This window comes from Lynx canadensis, chromosome C1, assembly GCF_007474595.2.
Source record: "Lynx canadensis isolate LIC74 chromosome C1, mLynCan4.pri.v2, whole genome shotgun sequence".
NCBI lineage: Eukaryota > Metazoa > Chordata > Mammalia > Carnivora > Felidae > Lynx > Lynx canadensis.
Genome location: NC_044310.1, coordinates 169,353,375 through 169,380,125, shown reverse-complemented (window position 1 = coordinate 169,380,125; position 26,751 = coordinate 169,353,375). Strand labels below are relative to the sequence as shown.

Sequence of the window (26,751 nt, the reverse complement as noted above, 5' to 3'; positions counted from 1 at the left end):
AGAATGCATCACTTTACCACTGCATCTTCAAATACCTAGAACATGTAGTCAATGCTGAAAGTCTTTTAATTTATTGAATAAATGAATGAATGAAAAATTATTTCAATTTAATTCTGGAAGTCTTTAAATGTTAACATTCTAATGTGCAAGCAGGGCTGGAGTCCATGAAGAATAAATAAGATGAAAAAGACAGAACTGTTTTTCAGTAGTTTACAATCAAATTGAATTAACTGAGGTCTGTTCTAGAGTCATGAGATTTGAGCAATTATAAATACCCCTATCCAATCTCATTCTGACATCACTAATTTTTCATTTGTATGGAAACCTAAAGCTGTACGGGCAAGAACAGTGAACAAGGAGAAAGTAGTATGAATTTTGTAATAAGTAGGATAAAAAGTGAAATGAAAAATCTATTTTGATAATATTGAATTTAGCATTATGAAAAGGTAACTGGATAATGGTTTAAAGAGTCAAAATGTGTAGCTCTGTCAAAGATTAAAGAATACTTTGGCACAGCTCTGAGAGTTCTTTTAAAGAATTTCTACCATGGCATATTTACTTCACATTATGTAACCTTCATTTGTGTTTTTGTACAAATTTTTTTTCTCTCCACCTCTAGCTAAGCACGACATTCACTAAGAAGAACTCCAATGAGGGGCGCCTGGGTGGCTCAGTTGGTTAGGTGTCCAACTTTAGCTCAGGTCATGATCTCTCAGTTTGTGAGTTCAAGCCCCGCATCAGGCTCTGTGCTGTCAGCTGAGAGCCTGGAGCCTGTTCCAGATTCTGTCTTCCTTTCTCTCTACCCCTCCCCCGCTCACACTCTGTCTCTGTCTCTCTCAAAAATAGATAAACATTGAAAAAATTAAAACAAAAAAAACCTCCAATGAAGCAGTAAGCAACCTCCATCTTAAGGGTCTACCTTAGCCTTCTGGAAACCTCCTCCTAGGTCCCCATAGTTTTCTTTTCTTTATTTTTTTCCTCTATTGCCTTTTTTCATTTTCCCCCTAGCTTTATTGAGGTATAATTGGCAAGTAATATTTCTTTGCTCCCATACCCCCTCTCCTGAATATGAGTGATCACATGAGCATACACACACATGCACACACACAGGCGTGAACATGTTTGATTTGCACAACGATTTTGCTTTCTCTCCTGTCTTTGGTTATACCTCAAATCTGCTCTGTTGAACAAACTTCCAGTATCACCCTCACACTTGCCTAGCATCGAAACCCTAGCTGTACCATGATTTGGACTTAGCCTTGATTCTGAAAGCCTTCCCTGGTCTCATCTCATCAAGGAAAATAAATGACACACCTTCATTTTATATACAAGCAAACCAAATTCCTGGAAAAGTTTATTAACCTGCTAAGTACCATAACAAATTGGAAGTGGACCTAGACTAGAACTCTATTAACTGTCTTATGCACAAAATGTAAATTATTAACTCTAAAATGTGTTGACATATCTTGGTTACATATATGTCCTTCCAGAAATGTAGCTTTTTTTCTTAATTTGTATATAAATAAATTCATATGAAATAAATAAACAAATGACCTAAAAGTAGAGTTGATCCACTTGGAGTGCTCACCGCTAGTGGAAACTTACAAAACCTGTTGGCCTGCCAAGTATTTGGCAAAGACTTCAAAGATGGCTGAACCTCTGCAAAGATGGATAAACTGTATACAGTCATGTATTTATGATGACAAGGAAAGATTCCTTTTGGATCATGGATGAAAGTGAGATTAAAACTTTAGTTCTATAATTGGAAATTTGGCTATGAATCACAGAAATTTAATATTTTAGGACCTGGCGTATAAAATGACACAAAAATTAAACAGATGTCTAACCACTTTTAAGCAGTTAATAGACGGATAAGTGTAATTGACCATATAATCAGGAACCTAGACTCATTGTTAGTTATCAGAAACAGAGACAAAATTAGATAGTCTGACTAAATGATGGTTTAAAGAAGCTGGAATGTTAACATGTTTTATCTATGAAGAATAGGAATCAGTTTCTCTTTCAAATATTTTATGTATATAATTATTTCTTTTAAAATGCCAAATTAATCAAATTTTATGTTTAAAAAAGGAAACTAACATTTCATTAAGAAACTACATGTGCCAGTCACTATTATCTCATTTAATCTTCATGTAATAGTCACATGAGATGAATAACCCTGTACTGCTTTCCAGATGAAGAAACTGTGTTTTAAAAAAATTATGTTACTTTTGTAACATAACTACTTAACTACTCAGTGGTAAAACTGAGATGCAAACCTACAACCATCTTACTCCAAAACCCTTATGCTTTGCCCTACTACTTTCAAAGATAAAGTTATCACAAAATATTTTGTAAGTTTTCTTTGATTGCAAACCATCAATAATTACAATAACAGCACTTTAAAAAGTGAACATAATCCTTTGATTATGTTCTTTGAATGCATTGCTTCTGTTCCCCTTTAGCAATGTGCCTTTACCAAAGGTATAAGCAGTGACTTGGAGGGGTCTCTCCTATATCTTATCAGGGATATCACATATACTCCGCTCACATTAAATATAATTTGTTTATAACTACATTCTTTGAGTGCAGATAACTAGCTGATATTACACTTTATAGAAATTTACTCAAATACATTGATTTATATTGAAATATTTTAAAGGGTGCCTGGGTGGCGCATTCAGTAAAACAACCAACTCGTGATTTTGGCTCAGGTCATGATCTCATGGTTTGTGAGTTTGAGCTCCATGTTGGGCTCTGTACTAGTGCAGAGCCTGCTTGGGATTCTCTCCCTCCCTCTCTCTCTGCCCCTCCCCAGCTCATACCCCCACCCCTCTTTTCTCAAAATAAATAAATAAACTTTAAGAAAATAAGAAATATTTTAAAATACACTAAATCCATTTAAAAATTTTAGGCCCTACATTTTTCAAGATCGGTAGAACTCAGTCTCCAGGCATTATACCTTTATTGACTAATGGGGAAAAGCCAGCACTGAGAAAATAAAGACAAACTGCCTTACCAAACTTACTTGCTTAGTGGAAGTAAGGATGAGAACCCCTGTTGTCTAGTTTTATTTTACCATCATATGCCTCAATATGTCATTATTCTCAAAAGCATAGAATTCTGTACAAGGCATTATATATAAGACATAAAATAAATGGTCTCTCCTATGATGCCCAGGCTTTGAGCAGAATTTCAATTGAATATTTAATGGCATTTGGATTTTAAAAGAAATGTAACTAAGGTATTAGTAGTATAGGTATTTTCTAAAATCATACACAGTCATAGGATGATGGAACATAATGAGCAATCAGTTATATCATATGCTAAAATATCTGTATAGGTGATAAATATCTGTGTGGATGTGTGTATATACAACGATAATATAAAATTATTAAATTTCAATACAGGGAAAGTTAGAAGATGTCATCTCATCAAATCTCTTCAATAGATACAGAAAATGACACTCAAGGCATGAGGTGATTAACCCTTTAATGGCCAACTTGAAATTAAATCCAGATTTCCTGAATCCTAGTGTACAAGTCACTGGTTTTGCTTTTGTTTTTAATTGTTCCCATGCTGCTGCTGCATAAATAAGGTAACAAAAAGCAAACAATTTCTGTAGATGAAACATGATAATATAGGCAAGGAAATTTGTACTCTACACCCTCATTTGATTTTTTAATTTTTAAATGTTTATTTTAAATACAGTGTGTGCATGTGCATGTGTGTGTGGATGTGTGGCAATGGGGGGAGGGGCAGAGGGAGAAGAAGAAAGAGAGAATCCCAAGTAGGCTTCATGCTGTCAGCACAGAGCCCAACGCGGGGCTCAGTTTCACAAACCTCGAGATCACGACCTGAGCCCAAATCAAGTATCAGACGCTTAACCGGCTGAGCAACCCAGGCACCCCCAGCCCAGGCACCTCATTTTAAAGACTAATATGATGAGTACTCTGAAAATCATTAACAAGCAGTGAGACAAGCCAAGTTAACCAGTTCATATCCTGATATGTCAGTGTTTCTTCAGCCCATCGTTTTTACTTTGATCATTGCACACAACTTTAACTTCTTGCTTTTTTGTAATACCTCAAATATTTCAATACTGGCTTATGTGTAAGGTTGGATTTCAGTTTCTTTGTATTTCACTCATAATGTACATGGCCTCACATGCATGTTTTGGCACATCTGCCTTTCAAGAGTAAACTGCTTAAAACTCAAGGCCACTGTTAACAAAAGTAAAGATAAAACAGAAAAGATGTCAGGAAAGTTTAAAGACAATTTTGAAGTTAGTCCATGCGGTTTTATTCAAAATTGTAACCACATTCAACAATAACATATATCCTTCAATCTTGAGAACCTTCAATCTGTCACCATCAGATACAGACAAACTGGCTGAAGTATCACTTTTTTTTTTTTTTAAGTCTTCTTGTTCTGTTCATGCTATAGACGATTTGTGAAGATCTGATTAACTTGAAGTCCACTTTTAGTCTCTCTCACCTAATCCTTTTTTTCTAAGAAATTACAAGACCGTATTTTTAAAGAATCTTGGGAAGGTTCCAGTGAAGATCAAAGTAAATGTCTTTGATCTTTCATAACCACAGCCTTACTTTCAAATACCATTGTTTTTGTTTTGTTCGGTGAAATCCTAGGCAGTAATAACAGATATTAGTCCAAATTCTCTTTCAATGATTTTTGAGTTACCAGTTCCTTAATTTCAACCAGTATTCTTTGGGGACACTTCATCCCCCCAATTCCTAAAATCATCATTAAACACAACCAACAAGTGCCATGACTAGATTGACAGGATTTCCAGTTGAGGAAAGTGAAGTGCACATATTCTTTGCTTCAACAATCTAAAGTATTAATGTTTTATTCTTATTGCTATTGACTCTAATACTGTGATGACATGCCATTTTTATTCATTTTTATTTTCAAAACAACTCTGTAAGGTAGATATTATTAATTTATATTTTATATGTGAGCAAATTGAAGTTCAGAGAGGATGGGTGACTTACTTTAAAGCCACAGAACTAGTAAATGACAGAGCTGGGATTCAGGTCTAGGCCTTTCTGCTTCCAGACCTTACATCTTTTGATTATACCATGCTTCTAGACTTATAATTTTTCTAAGATTGAGATGAAATGGACTGAGAACAACAGAATGACAAAGTATATAGTGTAGTCAGGCATTTATTTGAGACTTGAAAATGATAGAATAAATAACACAAATGATAGAAAATATGTGTGTTTGTATGGACTATAACAAATGCCCATAGTTACAGATTGAAATAATTTGCTGCTTCTGACTGCCCCAAACCCTTAAAACTTCCAAGATCCATACTTAGATAACTTGTTCAGTCACACATAGTCATTTTGTTAAATGTTGAAAATGAGAAGGACATAAAACTCATCAAAGAAGAATAGAAAATGTTGTTCTAATCGGGACTTTGAATTTAAGTAGATGTGTTGAACTGAGGTCATACACTTTGGGATAAGTTATTCCTTGGAGCCTGTGCATATGGAACAGCTGTCAGAGGCAGGATAATAGCCATGCTCTAGATAGTCTGGCAGCATATTAGTGACTCAGCACATAAGTAGATGTGAGTAGTTAATGTTAATTGCTTGACTGGCGATGTATGTGTCTAATTGGAGTTTTTTAATGATTAAGAGCAATAATTGTTTTTCAGGTAGTTATACTGAGCCTATAGTAGATGTATTGCCAACATTATTAAGATAGTAATTACTAGGTAAACATTTCCTTCTCATAAGCACATCGTGCTTACTCTTAAGAGACTCTAGTAAATTGGTTTTTAATACCAGTGGCTCCATTATTGAGGTATTACTTCCAGGGATGTTATGAATATTTCATATGGAATTAGAATGAGAGCTATTTATTTTATCCACTATAACTGAAGTAATGTGTTCCACTGTGAAGTCATCACCTTTCTCCACTCCTCTGCAAATGTGCTCTGCCTTCTTAGGAAAGGCCCTGGCATCCATAGACTTAACTCAAACTTCTTTTTTATCACCATCTCCCTCTCTGCCATTCAATTAATCAAGTCCACTGACTCTCCATGCATTCAGACTTTCTCCCATGTACCGGTTCCTTGTCTGCAGCCTCAGAGACCTTTTTAGGATAAAATCTGAGCATGTGAACCCTCCTGCTTAGTGGTTCCTAATCTTAACTCCTTAAAAATGTTTACAGCAACCCCCAACATAGTGTCTGCTTGATTTCCACCCCCACCTGATGCCATTCCATGCTGAATCATACTGGACCCCTTTCAGTTCCATGAATCTTCAGTGCCTTGCCCTGCTTATGAGTCTTTATCCTTGTTTTCCCTTTGTCTTAAATGATCAGTCTTCCCTGACTTTCTTTTTTTCCAAGTTTCTCCACAAACTTGTTTTCTCCATTAAGCCTACTGACTGAGTTATGTCCTTTTACTGTGTGCTTCTAAAGTATCTCATGTTTCTGCTAGCACAAACTCCATTGCATTTCACTATGAAGCCTCACATTGTAGCACACTACATGGCCTATGATAGATGATCAATAACTAACTGTTAAATGAGTAAAATTTTGGTCCTCCACTGAAAAATATGAGTATTACCATGGGGCTGAACAGTGAGATTTCTGAAAACCATATCATGATTGTAAAGCTAAATGTAAGTGAAAGTTTTAGAGAAGAGAGAACTGAGGGCAAAGGAGATATCTGTCCCCAAACACATGAAGGGTTCTCAGTTGGAAGAGGTATTAAACTTTTCCTGGTATCTTTTAGAAGGACATACCAGTATCCAAGAAGGATATTTCAGCTAGATATAAGGCAGGACTTTATAACGATTAGAGCTATCCAGTCATAACCATGATGTTTCAAAAAGAGCTAAACTGTTCATCACTGAAAATGGTCAAGTAGATCAGACTAATCATCAGTTGGAATTCCTAGAGAAAGTAATCCTGCATAGAGTTGAAACCAAAGTAGAACCAATACCACAGTTTTTACCAGTTTTCCTTCATGGTTCCTTTGCTTGTCAAAATTAATGAAAAAGGATGGTTTTAGTGGAATATAGGGTGGCTATTGAGCATTCCTTTTTTTCAAAGATTATTTACACTATTCCAAGTCCAAATGGTAAGATTCATTTTTTTAGGTTTATTTATTTATTTCCAGAGAGAGAGAGGAGGGAGGGAATCGCAAGCAGTCTCTGCACTGTCAGCGCAGAACCCAGCACAGGGCTCAAACTCACGAACTGTGAGATAATGACCTGAGCTGAAATCAAAGACCCAGATGTTTAACCAACTGAGCAGCCCAGGTTGCCCCAGTAAGGCTTATTAAAACAAAAACAAAAACAAAAACAAAAAACATGGTAATTTGACAAAAATCATAGAAGTTATCATTGAGTTTATTAGGTTGGAGATGCCACAAGACTGAGTTAATGTCCACCTGTAATGAAATGTAGGAAACTTGTGAGTTTAAGCCACTATAAAACTGCACTTACAGTATTTTTCAGCTCTGAGCTGCTAGAAGATATATTTCTGATAAATATCTATTTCTAGAAATGAGTGAAATGAAATAGAGCTGAGTATTTTAAAAACTGCAAATATTTGGTAAAATAGAGTCATAGTTGGGGGCATTCTAAGTAGGACATAATTTCTGTTCAGAGATTTTAGTGGAGATGAGATAGTGAGAGGTGAAAGGTAGCCTGTCTGACCAGAGATGTAGGCTCAAGTCTAGGAATAAAGTGGAGTTGGGGAATTTGGCTCGACCCAGACTGTCAAAGATTTGGATATTAGGCTAAGGAAAGAATCTAAGTATTCTTCTGTAAGGAGCAGAAAGTGAGCCAAGGCAGTGAAATACAAGAGTACTAACTATCTGGAAAAGATGAGGCAAGAGTATCTAGAGTGGATCTCAAATATAAGCACAAATTACATATGCCTTTATCATAATAGTTTAAAAGTTTGACGATTTAGGTGTTCCTTTATAATTCCAACCATGTTGATAACAGTTGATGCTTGAACAATGTGGAAGTTAGAGGTGGCAACTGCTCCTGCACTCGAAAATCTGCATATAATTTTTGACTCCCCCCAAATTTAATTACTCATAGCATACTGTTGATTTGGAAGCCTTACTGGCAAAGTGACATGTAAACTATGATTCTTAACTTTTGTTAACCAATTTATGACTACCTTCTTTTCTGAATTTTTACTTTTCCAAACCTCCATATTTAAATAACTTCTGATCGAATACAGTGTATCACAAAGCTGTCTGACTTGTATTTCACTTTCTACAGAGGCTATTTCCATGACAATGACAAGGAGTCTGTGAAATGTATGCACCCTGCATGTGGTCAGGGAATTGTATTTGTTTTTGTGCATGCACCTGTAATTATTTTTCAGTTGAGTGGAGATACTGTTGTACTTATAAAATATGGCATTTTCAAGCATTACTGGTTTTATTGTCACTTTTTGTCGTTATGTATTATTTTCAGCTGTGAGTGCTAAAAATACAGCTGCATGTAAGTATTCTCAAAGTCATTTTCTGTTAAAAAGCCTTCATTTGGAAAATGCACTATAAGCAGATCTCACAATAAGTAAACTAGAGACAAGAAAATGTTATTTTTTTAACGTTTATTTATTTATTTATTTATTTATTTATTTATCTATTTATCTATTTATTTATTTATTTATTTTGAGAGAGAGTGTGTGTGTCTGCGAGTGCCATGTGCAAGCGTGTGCATCAGCAGGAGAGGCAGAGAGAGGGAGAGAGAGAATCCCAAGCAGGCTCCGTGCTGTCAGCAAAGAGTCTAACGTGGGGCTCACACTCATGAGCCATGAGAGCATGACCTGAGCTGAAACCAACAGTCAGACGTTTAACTGACTGAGCCACCCAGGCTCCCCCAGGAAAATGTTATTAAGAAAATCATAAGGAAGAGAAAATAGATTTATAATACTGTACTGTATTTATAAAAAACAGAAAAAACAAAAAACAAATCCATGTATAAGTGGACCCAAATAGTTCAAACCCATGTTGTTCAAGGGTCAACTGTAGTTGTCATGTTATTAACCACCACCACCTTTCACCTGAGGAAGCTCCTTGCTCTGCTTGGTTATGGGAGAAAACACAGACCAATCCTGTCCCAACAGGATGGTTGATGGCAGTATTTTGGGTATTGCTTTTGTTTTTGTTTTCACCATGGCTCTGCATGGAATAGTTCTACAGGTTACAGAAGAAGAAAAAGAATTACAACATACAAATACTTGGGACCAACTTATAAGCACATCTTTTCTCATGTACACTTCCTACTACCAAAGGTTTGGTGGCAATTAATATGGGTATTACCATATTTGTAATCTGGATTTGAAGTGTCTAAAGCGTGTAAATCAGTGTAGATAATGGAGCATATTAATGAACAATGTTAAATGCCAATAATTTTATTTTCCAGTTTGGAAATATCATTGCAGTACCTTCTGTCTTAGTCATTTTCTTTTTTCTTTCATCAAAATGTTAAATTAAAGCTATTACTAAAAAGCAAACTCTGAGTATTCTAAGAAATCTTACTGATTGTTGCATTATTAAAAAATATAAATCTGATGGCATATATAAATTGTTTTAAGTTGTTTTATTTTTTGTTTTGTCTTGCTTTCTTGTAGTTTGCATATATTCATTAGTCTGTAAGATTTGTAGTAGGAAGTCATATTCTACTTCATCTTATTTTTTTTTAATGTTTGTTTTATTTTTTAGAGAAAGAGAGAGAGAGGGAGAGCAGGGGAGGGGTAAGGGGTAAGGAACACACAGAATCCAAAGCAGGCTCCAGGCTCTGAGCTATCAGCACAGAGCCCAACGCGGGGCTCAAAGTCAGGAACCCTAAGATCATGACCTGAGCCAAAGTTGGTGTTCAATCAACTGAACCACCAGGTGCCCCTCATCTTAATTCTTTTATGTCAGAGTTTCAAATTTCTTTTACATCTAAGAAAGCTGTGTTCTCATAAGGAGCTTGATGCTAAAGTTTTTCAGATTTTTTTTTACTAAAGTGAACTGTAGACCTATAGCTCTAAAAACAATGAGAGCAGTTCCCAGTTCTAGCTGCTGCACAGAAAAACTTAATATTAAAAGGGAAAAAAAGAATCTCAGTAGAGAGTGGGTTGTGGTATGTCTGGAAAAATTGCCAAGAATGTCCAACTAAGTTAGAAATACGGAAATGGAGCTGATGCCTGCAATGAACTCATTTTTATGTAATATACCAACAGTATGCCCGTAATGATGGACATGTTAAAAAGTACCCAGATAACAGAAATACATAGACTACAATCTTATCTGACTCAGTCAGAAAATAATAAAGCAGCTGGAATGTTGTAATGTGAAACTATGTATCAGTATGCTTACAAATAATTCACTGGGGCCAATGTAAATTATTTCAATGGTTTCCTTGTGTAAAAAGTGAGGGAAAGGAAGAATATGGTACAAGGTCCACTCTGAAATTATTTTTCTTGTAGTTACTAAGTTCCGCTTACAAAGGAATCTTATATGCAAACCAGTCGAATGGATTTTTTAGGTAAACTTGTGTAATTTTAAATGCTTTTGACAAGTAACGGACTGTTTGATTTTCAGTATTGGCTATAGGTTACTATTTCCTGGTAGCTTATTGTTTAAAAAAGGAAATTGTTTAAGGGGAATTATTAGGTAAAATGTTTATTTCACAATTCAATGGAAATGAAAAGAAGACCTACCTCCTATTTATGGACTCATACATTAGTTAACATAGAAGGAAAGTACATAGCCATTCAGAGGGATAGATTGCTCCTATTTGAACTCTCGAACTCCCATGCTGTTAGAAGAAAGCAACCGAACTGATAATACTACATTTTCCACCATCACCATTTTACTGACATTTTAAAATCAGTTTCAATAATTTGAAGACAGCTAAAGAATAAAATTGGTCATTAAACAAAACCTACTGAGGCTTTATATTATCCTATAAAACATAAGAAATCCCCAAAATATTATTATTATGCAAAATGATCTATGTATCCGCAGTCACTAGCTGCCTGTGGTGCTTAATTCAGAACATTTTCTATATGAAAATAATGAAACAAGCAGCTCAAGTCTTCTATTAAAATTTACTTTCTTCAATCCTTAGAACCTTATTCTGCAGCCCTGCTACCCAGAAAGGACTTACTAAAGCTTGAGAACACATGGAAGGGCCTTGTGACTCAATCTTTCTTCCTCTGACTCACATTAAAATGTATTAATTCTATAATCCATTCCTTCAGTGCATTACTAGGTGACAGAAAGTCATTGACAATCGTTTGGAGCAAATGAGTTAATGGATCCACTGACTTGTTACTTTTACTGGAATAAAGCCTTTCAGCCGGAGTGGCTAGTGAAGGTTTCACAGAGAAAGGGGGATTTGATCTTAGTCTAGGAGGATAAGAAAAACTACAGTAGATACAGATAAGGGAAGATGACATTCTAGTGTACAAATCAGTCATGTTCAGAGTTAACTAGAATCCAAATGTAAACTGTTAGCTTTCCAACTAAAGTTTTAAATCAAGACAGTGTTTTTTTTTAAATAAGTGAATTCATATAGGTAGGCAACCAGAAACATGAATAAATAACAGAATCCAACTATAAGAGTGGAATAATGGGTGAGATTTATTTTTCTGTTTGGCTATCTTTCTGATTATATAATAAAAAAAAATCTGATGTTAGTAACTCTAAGAACGCTTATCTAATAAATTATCAAAGAAAAGAAAAAAGTGTAGTATGTCCTCTCCAAAATGAACTCACTTACATTGGGATAGAAAGAAGTACATTCTGTTATTACATCAAACAGGATCTCACTTGGCTGAGCCACAATGAGGAATTTGCTTATAGTTACTTCCATGAGGAAGATAGAAATAAAATAGCAAGAGAATAATGTTGCTTATTTGTAGAAGGAAAAATATTATTAATGAAGTGAAAAGTGCATTAACCTGGGATAGATAACCTATGTTTAAATTTCAGACCTACTAACTTACTAGCTTCTTTAACCTTGAGCAGCTCACCTATCACCTTCCTTCTGTAAAATGAAGGTTATAATATTTATTTCACAGAGTTCTTGAGCATAAATATCATAGGTGAAAAATATGTTTTCAAAGTATAAAACTACCAAAAGGAAGATAAATTACTATTAATCTCTTTAAATTTGCCTTTGAGTTTGTACGGGTTTTTAAAATTATTTGTAGCTTAGAAGTATTCGTCTTTTATGTCCTAAAGATACTTCAAAATATATTTGAATATGTTTTTTATACTGTAAGTGTCCTTATAAACAGTACAGCTGGTTTTTGCCTTGACTCCAATGATGGCTGTGAACCATGGAGCTAGCATATGAAAATATCTTTGTCTCCAAGACCTTAAGCAAAAAGGTGCCCTTCATTGGCTGAGTAAAGCGGGAATTCTGGGCTATTCACCAAGTAAAATGACCTGTGGCAGAATTTGAGATGAGCCATTTTAGCTCAATCATTCATGACATTTTACTTCACTGAAATGTGATGGTGAGTGGGTCTCTGGCATTATTTCCTGAAAACCTTTTAATCATTGGGGGAAAGTGGGCAGTGCTTAAGATCCATGAAGGGAAAGTGGATAATCCTTAGAGTACTTTGGAAACCAAATCCAGTCTGAGTCTCTCCTGCTTGATCTGAAATTCCTCCACATATGGAAAAGTTATTTTCAGTAGGAAGGTACCTATGGCAAATGAGCAAGTTTCCTGTATTCAGTTTTAGAGCCCTCAGCCAAAAATAAAGGAGGCAATAGAAAAGAAATTATAAAGCAGTAATGTTAACCATAATATAACACAATTTTCATTTTGTCTGTATATTTCTTTTCTTTAATTAAATCTCAGCCTTAGTACAATTATAAACAATTTAGGTAACAAAGATTCCATAGACTATGGAGGAAACAATTGACTTATTTAAGCAAGAAATAGGAATGATGTGTAAATGATATTTAAATATATGAGCTCCTCCTGAGAAGACCTCATGTGCCTTATCATAGCCAATTAAGAGCTTGGACAGGTAAATTATAGGATACAAATCAGAGCTCATAACAAATGAATTATGAAAAGTAAACCTGCCCCAGTCCATCACCCGTTGTATAATTACATCTTCCAAAGCCTCTCACACAAGCCAGAGTGGAAAAAAAGCAAATTTACCACCAATAGTGTTGCTAGCATACATCATCTTACTTGATTCCAGCAGGAAAACTAGTTTTGGAGTTACCATGCATGATCTGTGCTTCGTGGAATTAGAAACTAAGACAGCGTTTCACAGTCATGCCACGATTTGATTTTAAGTCATGCCACGTTCACTTATTCTAACATTAGGGCTCAGCTCTACACAAACCACCTCCCAGCGTTAAAGTCATGGAAAAGTGGTTTGGAAGCTACTGTACTTTATTTTGGAATAAAGCAATAACTGTCCTAGCCTGAGCAGAGGCAGTAAAAACATGGGGGATAGAGTCAACCTTCACAATAGAATCAACAGAAAAGCCATGGCTAGATTTAGGGGGCAGGTGGGGAGAGAGAGGTGTCAGAGGTGATTCCTAGGTTGTTATGGTTCAGATTAGAGGAATGGGGATACCATTAACATAGTTGCTGAGGTTAAGAGTTTAAATGTTGATTTTAAATTGGATGACACATTTCAGCTAGACATTGACTTTTAGGTGGTAGCAGGAGGAGCTCACTTTTTATTTGTTATAATACTTCTTGTATTCACGAATTATGAAACTGGGAATACAAAATCTACCCAAATGAGAAGATAGTCTTAAAGCAATTAATATTCAATACATGTAACTTATTTTTAAATGCTCTTTTGATTTAAAAAATAGTCTCATCATTTAAATCCATAATTTCAATGTTTTTTTATTCATGGTTTTCCAAATATTATGATTAGTTTTTGATCTATTGGTTTTAAATCAAAGGATTAGGAATTTAAATAATTATTTTAAACTTTATTCCATTTATAAACTGAATTCACAAAGCTTTTCTAGATACTTTATTAGGTCCTGGCCTTTTTGTAAGTCAGATCACTTAGTGGAGGTTGATTTTATTACATGAATAAATTGCCTGTGATATTTGTACACATAATTGGGTATTCAACTTATGTGTGTGTGTGTGTGTGTGCGTGTGCGCACATGTATATCTGTGGATATGTTTCCTAATATTTCATTTTTTGTCAGATAGCAAAGAAAGCATAAAATGATACTGCATTGAACCAAATTATTCTAAAAATTGAATTCTAAAATAAACATTTTTTCAATTTTCATTTTGTGCATTCAGTTCCATTTTTACAAACAAGTCAATATGTATTTATATGTAAAGAATGTGATTCTGAAAATTGTTTCCTATAAACGGTGGAAAATTACTCCCAGAGAATGAAGAAGGAAGGAAGGAAGGAAGGAAGGAAGGAAGGAAGGAAGGAAGGAAGGAAGAAGGTAGGTAGGAGGGAGGAGGAAGAAAAGCAACCCATTTCCTAGCTTTTCTTACTTTATATAGTACTTTTTCCTTAGCCTTATTGCCAAGGTCAAACTGTAATTGTATTCTAACCAGACTGCCAATATATCTCCCTTTGATGATGCAGATTTGGCAACTTATTTGGCTTAACAAATTAGTTTTGTTAAGCACTATAATTGTCACTATATCAAATTACTCTGAGTGATACAAAGTCATTGAGTTAAATTCAAAAATAATCTTCTATCCACAGCACAGGGAAGACTCACAGATACAGACGTAACATTTCCCAGTATGGGCTTGGGGCCTCGAAATACTGGGGAAGACCTGAAGGGAAGAAAGCAATGACCACAAACAGACTGGGAGTAGGAGATGACTCTGAGGTCCCTACTTTGCAGCTGGAATATTTGCTTCCGGATATTCCTCTCTCTCTACCTCAGGCTTTCACAGGTTCCTTCTGAGCTCCAGGTAGAGTGCTTTTCTAGTGTCAGGGACGATGTGTTACATCTGGTCAAGTTCTTACAGTATAGAAGATAGGGTATAGTAACAATAATAAGAACTTTGAAAGGTACAATTTTAGGTAGCGTGGAGACTGACCACTTGGGCGCCCCTATCGCTCACAATGTTGTTTTTGTTTTGTTTTGTTTTGTTTTCTTTCTTTCTGCGTATTTCTGTATGTTTCATTTGAAAGACTTGAATGGAGCTTGTACCCTCCAAGTAGACCACAGTCCCCATCACAGTGTCCCACACAGAGCCTAGGTACTCATCTATGTCACCTGCCTGAGCCCTTGGGGCATTTCAATTCTGCTACCAAATTGTATCTGGAATTTCTGGAACAGTTTCAGATCACAGTTTGGTGGAACTCAAGAGTAGAAAATGGTGGGAGAAAGGGGGAAAAAGTCCCAAAGCTTGAAGGCTTGTTCCTGAGCAGTTCTAAAATAAACATGGAAATAACTCCTCTCTATTCATTACACAGCTTGGCTAGACTTTTTCATTAGAGGTTGTCAAGTACTACTAATTTACTATTTGCCTTAAATGTGACTATGAACTAGAAACAATTAGAGCTGTTAGTGACTTTTTCAGTCTTAAATTTGAAACTGAACGTGCCCTTAAACTCTCCAGAACAGCTGACGATGACATATGTAGCCCATATGTATTATTCTGCAGACACAAAAATGTACATCTACTTATTCAGTGGACTCAGAATAGCCTTATTTCTAATGAATGTATTTTATATTTAGTGAAATACGGTAATGTTGAAAAAAGAAACATGCATTTCAGAGCCACTTGAACCCAGCTTCCTCACTTAATGGGCCTTGGGAGGATAAGCCACTTCCCTAGGGTAAAGACAGGGAGGGAGTAAACGGCCATCTGAGATCCATATCCAGACCTAAGTGATTCCAACATCTCTACTTCTAAGTGCTATGTGCCTGCCTCCCCAAAATAAGAGTTGCCATTTATCAAGCACCTAGTCTTTATACTGTACTGTCTAATATTATAATTGAATTTCCCAAAATGTCCATCAGTAGACATTTCTGTGCCGAATTGAAATATATTTTGTATTTTTGCCACATGCTGTTGATTCCACTATCAATATACATGTATCAAATTATAGATGTCTCAGGTAGTTTTCTCCATGAGGGCAGAGATAGTGACTTAACCTGTTTTATCTCCGAGAGCAGCTAACACTGTGTCCTAATCAGAGTAAGTACCCAAAAAGTTTGATGCATTGCCATTGGATTTGAGGATCTGTTTTTTTTTTTTTTAAATCCATTTAAATTTAGTAGCTCACGGGTATGTAATATCTACTCAACTAGATATTCACTCTACTAGTTTAAGTAGATATAACTATTATACTAGTTTGAAATAAATAGTAGAATTTTAGTTCTGACCCTAGTCATTAAAAGGTTAAAGCCCTAAGATCAAAGTAAGTCATACAAATGCTTTGTAGATAGATTAGTGAACATGAGAAATAAGTGCCTCTAGGTCTTGGCCAGAATTAATTTTACCCTGGTCTGAGCAGTTAGAATTTATATTATTACAATTGTATTCTGGTTCATGGAGATATATTATTTATTCTCTATTACCTAAATCGCATGTTCCTGGAGGATTTAGAATAAGGACTCAATAAATACTTATTGAATTGAATTGAATATATAATCCAATAAATAGCTTCAATAGTTGGAAGTGGGAAGAGAGTATTAGAATAAAAAGCCAGACAATGGATGAAACCAGTCAGAGAAAATTTTTGAGATTTAAGTGAGTTTCATACAGTAATTTAAATAAAAGAAATTGTTGGAGAAGCTGGAGACTGATTTACACAAATGAGTTTGTCTAGACTAAGCCTTAAGATCTGGCAAAGGAACCAAAAGAAGGAACCAAAAAAAGAAAGCTTAGCCAAAATATGGCATTAGGATGGTGTATGGAAGGAAGTGAGAAGAAATGGAGTGGAAATAAATGTGAGCAATCAAATGAATGTTTGATAGATATCTCTGAAAGATTTTTATACTCAGTAATCAACCTTCTTTCTGTCCACATACCATTAGAATATGAATTTCATTTTTGGTCAAATACAAATCTGCTACGAGGATCTCCACTGCTTTTTGTAACTTTACAGACATCAGTACCTTGTTTTTTTAAAGAAAATTCTGAAGGACTAATATTTCAGGAAAGTATATTTGTAAGCAAGACAACTCAGTTGGACAAATATCACAGTATAAGATACATAACAATTCCCTAATTGTGTATTCTTATCCTGATGAATTAGGAGATGTGATACATCTTCTCTCTTGTCAAGAACTCCAACTCTTGAGGACACTTTGACATGGCCTAATGCAGTCGAAATCAGAAAGGAGCTAAGCCATCTTCCAATAAGAAATACAGGTTTTAGGAGAACATGGTGTTTCTCAGCAGGGGTATAATAATGCAGGGGGGTTGCATGTCTTCAGTATCTGTCTGGTTGCAGGCACTGTGCTATGCATTTCTTTTTACTGAGAAAGGAGGAAACTGAGCCCGTGGAGGTTGACAATACACACAATGTCTCACCACCAGTAACTAGCAAAATTGAGATTCGAACCCATGCCTTACTCCAGTCAGTGCTTTACCTACTACCAACGCTGCATCTTTACATCATGCAAAAGTACCTCAGAGTTATTTTCATCTGCAGTATCCCTCCACAAGTAGGCAGACAGAAAACCAGAAAAATGAAATGAATTGACCCTACTATAATTCTCTCATATTTCACTAAGGTATTTCTAATTAAAATCAACATAAAAAGTAAGCAATATATGTTATTATTCAAAATAAGCAAAAGTAGTAATCTTGCTGAAATAAAATAGAACTATTTCGTAGTTTTATGATTTTCCCTTTAATTTTTTTCTTTAATTTAATTTGAAGATTATACTAGTTCCTTTGAATACTTAAAGTGTAGCAAACCTTGGCATTACTAAGAACTGGAACCGCATCCCTGGCTTATAGTTATTCTGACTGAATAGGTGATTTGGCTGCTGCACAGATTGAGTCTTTATGGGAAAACAAGTCAATCAGTTGTGCAGTACATGAATCTCTGAAAGCCACATGCATCACTTGTCTTTAAATCATTCAACATAGTTTGGCATTCAATAACTCATAGAAATAAATGCTGAGGAGAAAAAAAAGGCGAAATAAATGTTGAGACTTTTCTGAAAATTCCTTAGAAATTAATACCAGTTAACTCTTAAATAACCTTCAAACTTGGGCTTTTCTTTGTTTCATATTGCCATTCACAATGAGAAGGCAAAATAAATGCTGAATAATCAACAAGGATTGTGTATCAGAATGATTTAAAATGACATTCCCACAGAAGATGAGAAAACAGAATGAAACAAAACTGTATGGACTGTGAATCCCTTTCAGCTCTTATTTGAGTGCATTTGATTGAAGGTCCTTGGAGGTGACAGGCACCACCAGGTATGGGGTTGATGATGTCTTACCCATCCTTAAGTCCCAGGAAAACCCTCAGTGGTATTCTTGGAGCTTGCACTCAAGGTGCCCATTGCCTTTTGACTACAAATCATTTATTTGGTAAAATAGAGGGTCTCCATGATAAAAGATTGTTTGCATATGAATGCCCCAACAACTGGATATAAATTTCCACTTTAACTTTGTTGACCCTGAAAAACCTCTCATTGGTCAGAGATTCCTGGGGCCCCCTGTGTTAAATAACTCAGTCTCAGTCCAGCAATACTCTCTAGCTATCTATCTATCATCCACTGTCTCAGCGTTATTAATCCAGAGCTTTCAAAACCTCATTAGGTATCTTAGTGTTGGAGTCTGAAAGTGCAGGCTTCATTTAGAAAGTCATATGCTACATCCAGAATGGACTGTGGCTTCTTTCTCAGTCTGTGGAGCCAAAGAGCCTGATCAGTTGGCAACCTCAGTTCTCTCTACTGACTAGACTTACTGTCCTACTCTCTCAAGGTTGAAGAGAGATAGTGTGATATTTAATTCATGTGTCTCAATTAATTTTCAGGATCCTCACCTATGTGAAAATGCTTTTGTTTTATTCTTCATTTCTAAGAATGTTTAAAGCCAAAAGCATCAAAGAGAAAGTCAATCTCGGGGCGCCTGGGTGGCTCCATCAGTTAAGCGTCTGACTTCAGCTCAAGTCATGATCTTGCGGTTTGTGAGTTAGAGCCCGAGTCAGTCTCTGTGCTGACAGCTCAGAGTCTGGAGTCTGCTTCAGATTCTGTGTCTCCCTCTCTCTCTGTCCCTCCCCCACTCATGCTCTGTCTCTCTCAAAAATAAATAAACATTAAAAGATTTAAAAATAAAAAAGAGATTCAATCTCTCCAAAATTCAGCTGTGATAGAAAGTTCAATAAATATCCCCAGAAAACTATTACACATTGTAATTCTGGCCCCACTTTTTAGATGTACAACAAACTTTTAAATGATGCCAAAACCCTTGGGTACTTATCCAAACCTTCACTAAGCTCCAGACCTCTTATGGTTCACTCATGCATAATAGGCATCAGATCCGTTAAGTTTAATTGTATCTATATTGTCTCTGGCTAAAGTAAATGGGAGAGAATGAATGCCACAAACTTTAATATTCAGAAGGCCTAGGATGGCTTTTTACTGGAAGACCATGTCCAGCTCTGGCTCCAAAGGCTGAAAGACAAGGAAAATTTGGGTAGAATTCATTAAGGCCCTTATAGGGACTGAAAGTATTCAATTTAGGAAAGAAAATAATGAAGACTTCTTTTGTGTATTTAAAGAAGTGAGTAAATAAACTTTTATTGAAGAGCATGAACAAGGAGTTATTTTAGAATAAACTGGGGGTATTACTGATGTTTGATGAAACTATTTTCTAACATCTAAAATTATTGGATCTGGAATTGAAAAGTAGGGGTAATTATAGATTTTTCTTTGACATATATAAAATAAAACAAGTCTCAGGGACTTGGGTTCATTTATGCATCTTTCACAAACATGTGTGGTTAGATTAGGTATTTTCTGAAGTTCTTTTCAATTCTAGATTTCTGATTGTGGTAGCCAAATATACAGTTTTGTCATAGGTCTACTTAAAGTAATGTTTAAGTAAATCTAGAAATGTGATGAAATAAATTGCAGAAAATGGCATTGCCATTTACTTCTAAATGGAGAGGATTTGTGTGTATTCCTTTAAGTAAAAACATAGAAACCAAACCAGTCAACTACAGATTATGCAAGAGTAAAAGCAAACAGCACACAGTATAAGAGCAATGAAGCTCTGCTGTATAGCCTCTGAGAGCTCATCATAAATATTCCCTTAATTGGAAGGTGAGCTGAAAATAGAGAGAAATAAGCAGTTTGTTGCAAGGTCATTCACACTAGCAGCCCAGAAAACATTTGGAAAAATGAAATTTGTCTTTGGTGCTTTTCTACTTTACATTTTAAGCTTCAAGTATCTTTTTACTGCCATCTGGCTCTTCAGAGTCATTCCTAGCAGCAAACGCATAGTTTCTGCTCCCTTTATCATAAAGACACACCCTTTGTTATTAAATTGTTTCAGGCATGATGACTTCAACGCAGATTTTTTAGTGATATTTCCCATTATTTTGAGTTAAATTATGGTTTATGTATGCCCAAGGATGACATATCCTAAATAGGTTATGTGTCTGTTTCCATAGTGCTTCACTGCTGAGAATTCTGGGCCATTGGTTAGAAAAGGACTAAGGAGACATTTTGCTGTGCCTGAAATCCTACCAATCACATGCCTACCTCATCTATGTGTTTTGACCAGCATAGATGAACTAGCAAACCAACAATCTGGATTTACATGTTCAAATATCTTTCTCTTCTATTTCCCCTTTATCAGATATAAACAATGCATATGTTTTTCTGAATCTAAAAGCAAATCAGGGACATTGAGTGGCTCAGTCAGTTAAGTGTCCTACTCTTGATTTTGGCTCAGGTCATGATCTCAAGGTTCATGAAATTGAGCCCTGTGTTGGGCTCTATGCTGACAGTGTGGAGTCTACTTGGGATTCTTTCTCTCTCCCTCTCTCTCTGCCCCGCCTTGCTCATGCACTTTCTCTCTCTCTGTCTCTCTCTCTCAAAATAAATAAAATTTTTTTAAAAAGCAAATAATTGTGGGGCGCCTGGGTGGCTGGGTCGGTTAAGCGTCCGACTTCGGCTCAGGTCATGATCTCACAGTCCGTGAGTTTGAGCCCTGTGTCGGGCTCTGTGCTGACAGCTCAGGGCCTGGAGCCTGTTTCAGATTCTGTGTCTGCCTCTCTGCCCCTCCCCTGTTCATGCTCTGTCTTTCTCTGTCTCAAAAATAAATAAACGTTTAAAAAAAAAAAAAAGCAAATAATTGTTTCAAATACTTTTTAACTATTTCTGCAAACTCTGGGAAAGATTAAAAAAAAAGGAAATTATGTTTAATTCATTTAACAGTGATTATAATATACCTGTCTCATTATATGAATTGGGAGGGTTTGTTAATTATGTCTCTCTAATGGAAAATTTAATTTTCTTTGCTACATTAATTGGAAATAAAGATTTTTGGGGATTTTAATTTTAAACAGCATTAATGACAGATGATTCCAAGAACATTCAGTTACTTCCTGGGGAATCTCAGTAAAATTGAAGAGATTTGTTTATCTTACCAGGATTTAGTGCTGCACACAATTTGTATTTGTCACAGCACATATTGCTTTTTAGGGCTAAAAGAAACAATTGCTTTAGGAAGGTCATTTAACACTTGAGGTTTTTGTTGTTGCTGTTATTTTGCTTTGTTTTGTTTGATAGGGAATGGTCAGATAATATTTGGAACATAAAGAATTGTTGGGTTGGGCAGAAATATTTAGTATAGAGGAGATTATGAAAATTCTATTCTTAACTTTTAAATATCCCATGCAAAGGTTGTATCCCAGAGCACATCAACTAGTAACACCTAATATTTGTTGCACTTTGCAGTTTTTAAGGTGTGTTCACAATAAGTCTTTCAATCATTACAACAACCTTGTAAAGTAGAAAGGATGAATATTATCTCTGTTTTATAGATGAGACCATAAAGTTTGGAGATGTTGTCCCTTACCCAACCAAGACCACACGGGTAATAAAGATTAGTATCCAAGTTTGGTTTGGTTCAATGTGGTATTTGTTCTTTTGTTGCCATTGTTTTGTTAGGTCCTTAGATTTATTTCTTTAGTAATCATGGTTCTAGATCATTTTTGCTGGGGAAGCTATATAAGTGATTTTTTTTTTTTCCTGCAGGAACCCAAGTCCAAAAATCTCTGCTTGCCATACACATTGCTATACACAGGCATAGGCTGATGGGTCTCTTCTAAACTGTTCTGATTTCCAAAAGGTTGAAGATGCAAGGAGATGACATTACTAAAATGACTTGGTTCTCGGTGCGATGCTATTTGCATCTAAGTTCTTTCCAATGCTGCTTAAAAACGTGGAGAAGTATGGAGTCAATAAGGGAAATAGGACAATGCCATCTCGTGATTAGGAGATCTGGTAAGAAAAAAATTTCTAGAGAAAATCTAAATATGATTCACAGGGATATTTAAGTATAATTCTAATCTGCTAAATGTAGTGGTCTAGACAGATTTGTTTAAAGTTTAGGTTCGCTTGTCAATAGGGCCTCAAGTCTGGTCCCATTTACAGAGAATTCATACTGAAATGCAAACTGAAATTTGTAGGGCCAGCATCATGCAGTAGAAAATGCATGGGCTTTAGAATGACCTTTATCTGAGTTTGTCTGTATAATCTGACTCTTATAGTAGAGTAACTTCTGCAGAAATTACTTTACCTCTCTGGTACTTACTGTCCTCATCTGTAAATGGCACATATTTGGCTTTTAAAAAACATGAATTCCTATTCTGGGGGCTTGAATGAGAGCCACAAGGGTCATTTATGTGGCTTCACTATGTTCAAACAGTAGCAATACCCATAACAGAACACTTAAAAATCAAGCTGGGCAGTACCTTTTAAGGATGACTAGGGAGTTAAGTTCTAGGACATTGTGGAAAAATTGCCACTGTAAGCAAAGACAGTGGTGGAAACTTGCTGTAAAATTACCTTCAATCTGAGATTTTAGTATTATGTTGACTTCCTTGTATTTATTTATGAACTATAAATGCAAACTATTTGCACCTCTTATTAAACCAAAATAAGTTAACATTTATTAAGTGAGATAATATATTTGAAAATAATTTTTGTCAGTTTATTTATTTATTTTGAGAAATAGAGAGCAAGTGCGGGAGGGGCAGAGAGAGAGAGACAGAATCCCAAGCAGGCTCCGCACTGCCCATGCAGAGCCTGATGTGGAGCTTGAACACATGAAACTGTGAGATCCTGACCTGAGGCAAAACCAAGAGTTGGACGCTTAACTGACTGAGCCACCCAGCCACCCCTGAAAATAATTTTTAAGTGCTATAGCACCTTAAGGAAGAAGAAATAGAAAAAAAAAGTCCTATTTTCATCAGTAATATTTTTGCTTTGGTTTCCCATTAGCTGAAGACCTTCTTGTATTTAGGCTCAATGATATATATTCTATTCCAGCTTCACTTTCATATGTATGCTTCTCTAATTAGAAAGGAATCTGAAAAAAATCAAAGACTGTTTTGCCTTGGTATTCTTAAAATAACTGAGCTTAGACTTATTATGTTTCTACTCTTCAAACTCCGTTTGTCCACCTGTATTATTTAGACCTGCAAAAACCCAAAACCAAGTCCTGCCTGTGTACAAATTAATGCCATGACCTCTGCTGTCTTGTTTGCATTTCTAGAAACAGCACTTAAATGTGTGATTAAAATCATGTCCGTTCAGTAAGTAACTAATAATGTTTGCATCTTGAAGATCACAGTCATTTATCAGGAATAAGGCAGCTTTACTTTTTTACAGGAAATAGAAAGCAAAACCTCAACAAATGGATGCAACCCTTCAGAATGGCTCTCAAATGGGCAGTGCTGACAATTGATCTGGTTACTTGTCAATTGCATTATTCAGACATGACATCAGAAACAAAGCTGTAGCCAGTGCTAGCTCATTGCCCAGCCCATGACAACCTTTCATAAATAAAAAACCTACTCTGTAAAGATAGAAGCATCTCTTGGACTGTAAATTGAGCTTTGAAACCTAATTAAACAACTTTCTACCAGCCGCATTAATAAGCACTGAACCAGACTCTACGTAAACAACAAAACACTTTATAGCATATCATCACAAATGTGTCATTATCTAGAGGAAAAGCAGACTGTTGACTGAGATAGTTCCTATATTTATTTCTGATTTTGCTTATGATCCATTTTATAGACTAGCTTGTTAGATTATAATTGGCTGAAATCCTAAATTGAAATCTTTTGGCAATGACACACTCTTTCATGTTCTTCAAACAATTCTGTTCTGTCCCATCAGTGCAAAAAACATCATGCTTCTTTACCTGGGGGATTATGTTCATTGAGAATCACAAGTGATGCTGGTGTAGGTCTTCTTTTTCTGATCTGTAAACAAAAAAGGCCCAGCTGAGGTCAGTGAGAATCAGACACTGCCCCCGGTTACTCTACAGCTTGCAAAGCTATTCCATCCTCATCTTTTCCCAATATATATATATATATATATATAAAAAAAAAAGCAAACTTGGGGAGAGCACACAGTAGGTTCTCACTATTGGGAATTATAGAAAGACAGATAATAGAACCGTCAGGTTGTAGTATTACCTTCTTTGGTCTAAAAAGGTACCTTTCCACAGAAAAGAAATAGTTGTATATGATCCAGTGATGCCACTAGAATAGTATGCAGTGTAGGTAGGAGGATGACTTTCAGTGGCTCTCTTGGAGCCTCATAGTATTGATGATGCTTTCGAGATTCATTGTCCTTATTCTTAAGCAGAGTAAAGACACTTGCAAAACTTAAATTTCTAGCAGGTTAAATTTAACAGCATTAGTTCTTAATTTCAATTAATAAGGCTTTCTTATTTTCTAGTAAAATATTTAGGACAAATAAAGAATGAGTATGGATTTTATGAGAGTAATTAATTTAAAACTAATAGGTTTGATGTAGGTTTTTTTTTCTTAGTTAAGAGTTACAGAAGCATGTTAAGATTAGAATTTCTAACGTGCTCTTGATTTCTTAAACATACAGGTAAACTCTTAAAGTCTATGTCAGTAGAACAGAAGATAAAATTTACCAATGACATTTTGTCCAGGACAGAACCAATGTCCCATTCAACATAGATACATGTTCAAGGTTATGTTTATCTGGGATGATCTACTTCAGGTTATCAAAATATCCTAGAAAGTTATCAGCCCCAGATTCAGTAATCATTTTTAAGACTTTGTATAAAGTATTTGTAAAAGGATTCAGGGATAATTTAGACTTTAAGAAATTAATGAATTAGATTGATGACCCCATAAATTGTATCTGCTTTTGCCCCCCTACTGTTGTAATTTTACCACAAATGGTCTTTTAAGTGGTTCCATTGCATCAAGAGTCTAAGTAAATCCGAATATGAAAGGTGATACATGTAAATCAATCTTACAGGAAAGAGAGAAACAGAGAAATATAGAAATATAGATACATAGATATATTAGACATAGAAAAGGAATCTGGTAAATGTTTGCTACTATTTAATATCTGAATAAAATGTGTTAAATTATACATACACCTACAAATCCTGTCTATCGTGTATTACATATAATTACTGCTTTGAATATATAATGAAAAGTCTTTAAAAAATATTAACCCTATAATCTGAAATTATTCCAAGGTTTAATGTTTTCATTGTTAAATGAATCTTTTTTATTTTATAAATAATGAAATAAAAGATTGCTAATTCTGAGAATTTTTAAAGTTTCTCTGAATGTTAAACATGTTAATTTAGTAAGCAAAAGCAAACAGATTTCTGGATCCAAATCTGAATCACTAATATAAGCATTTTTCTCCTTAACTGGGGCTAATTTTTTATCACACGAAGTGTTACATTTTAGCCAATAGGTCACCCAATGCAACTCAAATACAAGTGCCATATGGAAACCAACTTATTTCTCGTTCACATAGCGTGGAACGTCACAACAAGGCAGATTCAAGAAGCAGAAAAGCTTTCGGTTAATAAGAACCTATGTCCATGTTACCTTAGATACAGGAACTGGTCCCCACCCAACCCCACCTACCTGCTCTGCTGCTTCAGGAGCAATCTGACTCTGGAATAAAGGCACAGCAAATTGTATCTTTTTGGGACTGTTGGGCTCCATGATAATGATGAGAATTAGAGACGTGAAGGGCTCAGAAAGACTAACCCCAGGTGATGTCTGGGATGTCTTTCCTCAGGCACACTCCACCCAGCCACACAGGGCACTTCGTAATAAATAGCTGTAATTCCAGAGCGAGCAAGTGAAGATGCAGAGGTCTGAGTAAATCCCTTCTTCAACTCCGCAGTGATGGCTGGCTTGCCTGTTCCCCCACCAATCCCTTGGAACCTTTCAGCACAATACAGAAAGGAACAATAAGCTAATTGTGTGCTTCTTCACTAATACACATGCCAAGCATTCACTCAGCAGCTAATTGAAAATGCAATGCTAGCCTTGAAGGACCCGCTGCCCTGGGATTTGAAAGAAAGGCTCTATCCACTGTACATTACTAACCGGCTGCTCAAAAGTGCAATGTAAGCTCCCTCTGAGTATTGCAGGGATGGGCCATTCATTATTGATGAACATAAAGCAGGAAGTTTATACGGTTGGGGGAAGGGTTTGGGTATGAAATCATTTCATTTCTCTTGTAGCAACTTGTAAGTCAGACACCTT

General features: G+C 35.7%; 1 protein-coding gene across 2 annotated transcripts in view; it reads right to left on the bottom strand.

Annotated features, from left to right (window-relative positions):
* PPP1R1C (protein phosphatase 1 regulatory inhibitor subunit 1C) overlaps positions 1-26,202 on the bottom strand; it is a 117,849-nt gene extending 91,647 nt beyond the window's left edge. Inside the window, exons 1-2 of one of the 2 annotated variants that reach the window (XM_030325410.1) lie at positions 26,122-26,202; positions 24,393-24,474 (exon numbers count right to left, since the gene is read on the bottom strand). In XM_030325410.1, the coding sequence (XP_030181270.1) occupies positions 24,393-24,474; positions 26,122-26,202 (163 nt within the window). The remainder of the gene's footprint in view (positions 1-24,392; positions 24,475-26,121) is intronic. The other variant, XM_030325411.1, reaches the window with a different exon arrangement.
* Between the last annotated feature and the right edge of the window lie 549 nt (positions 26,203-26,751).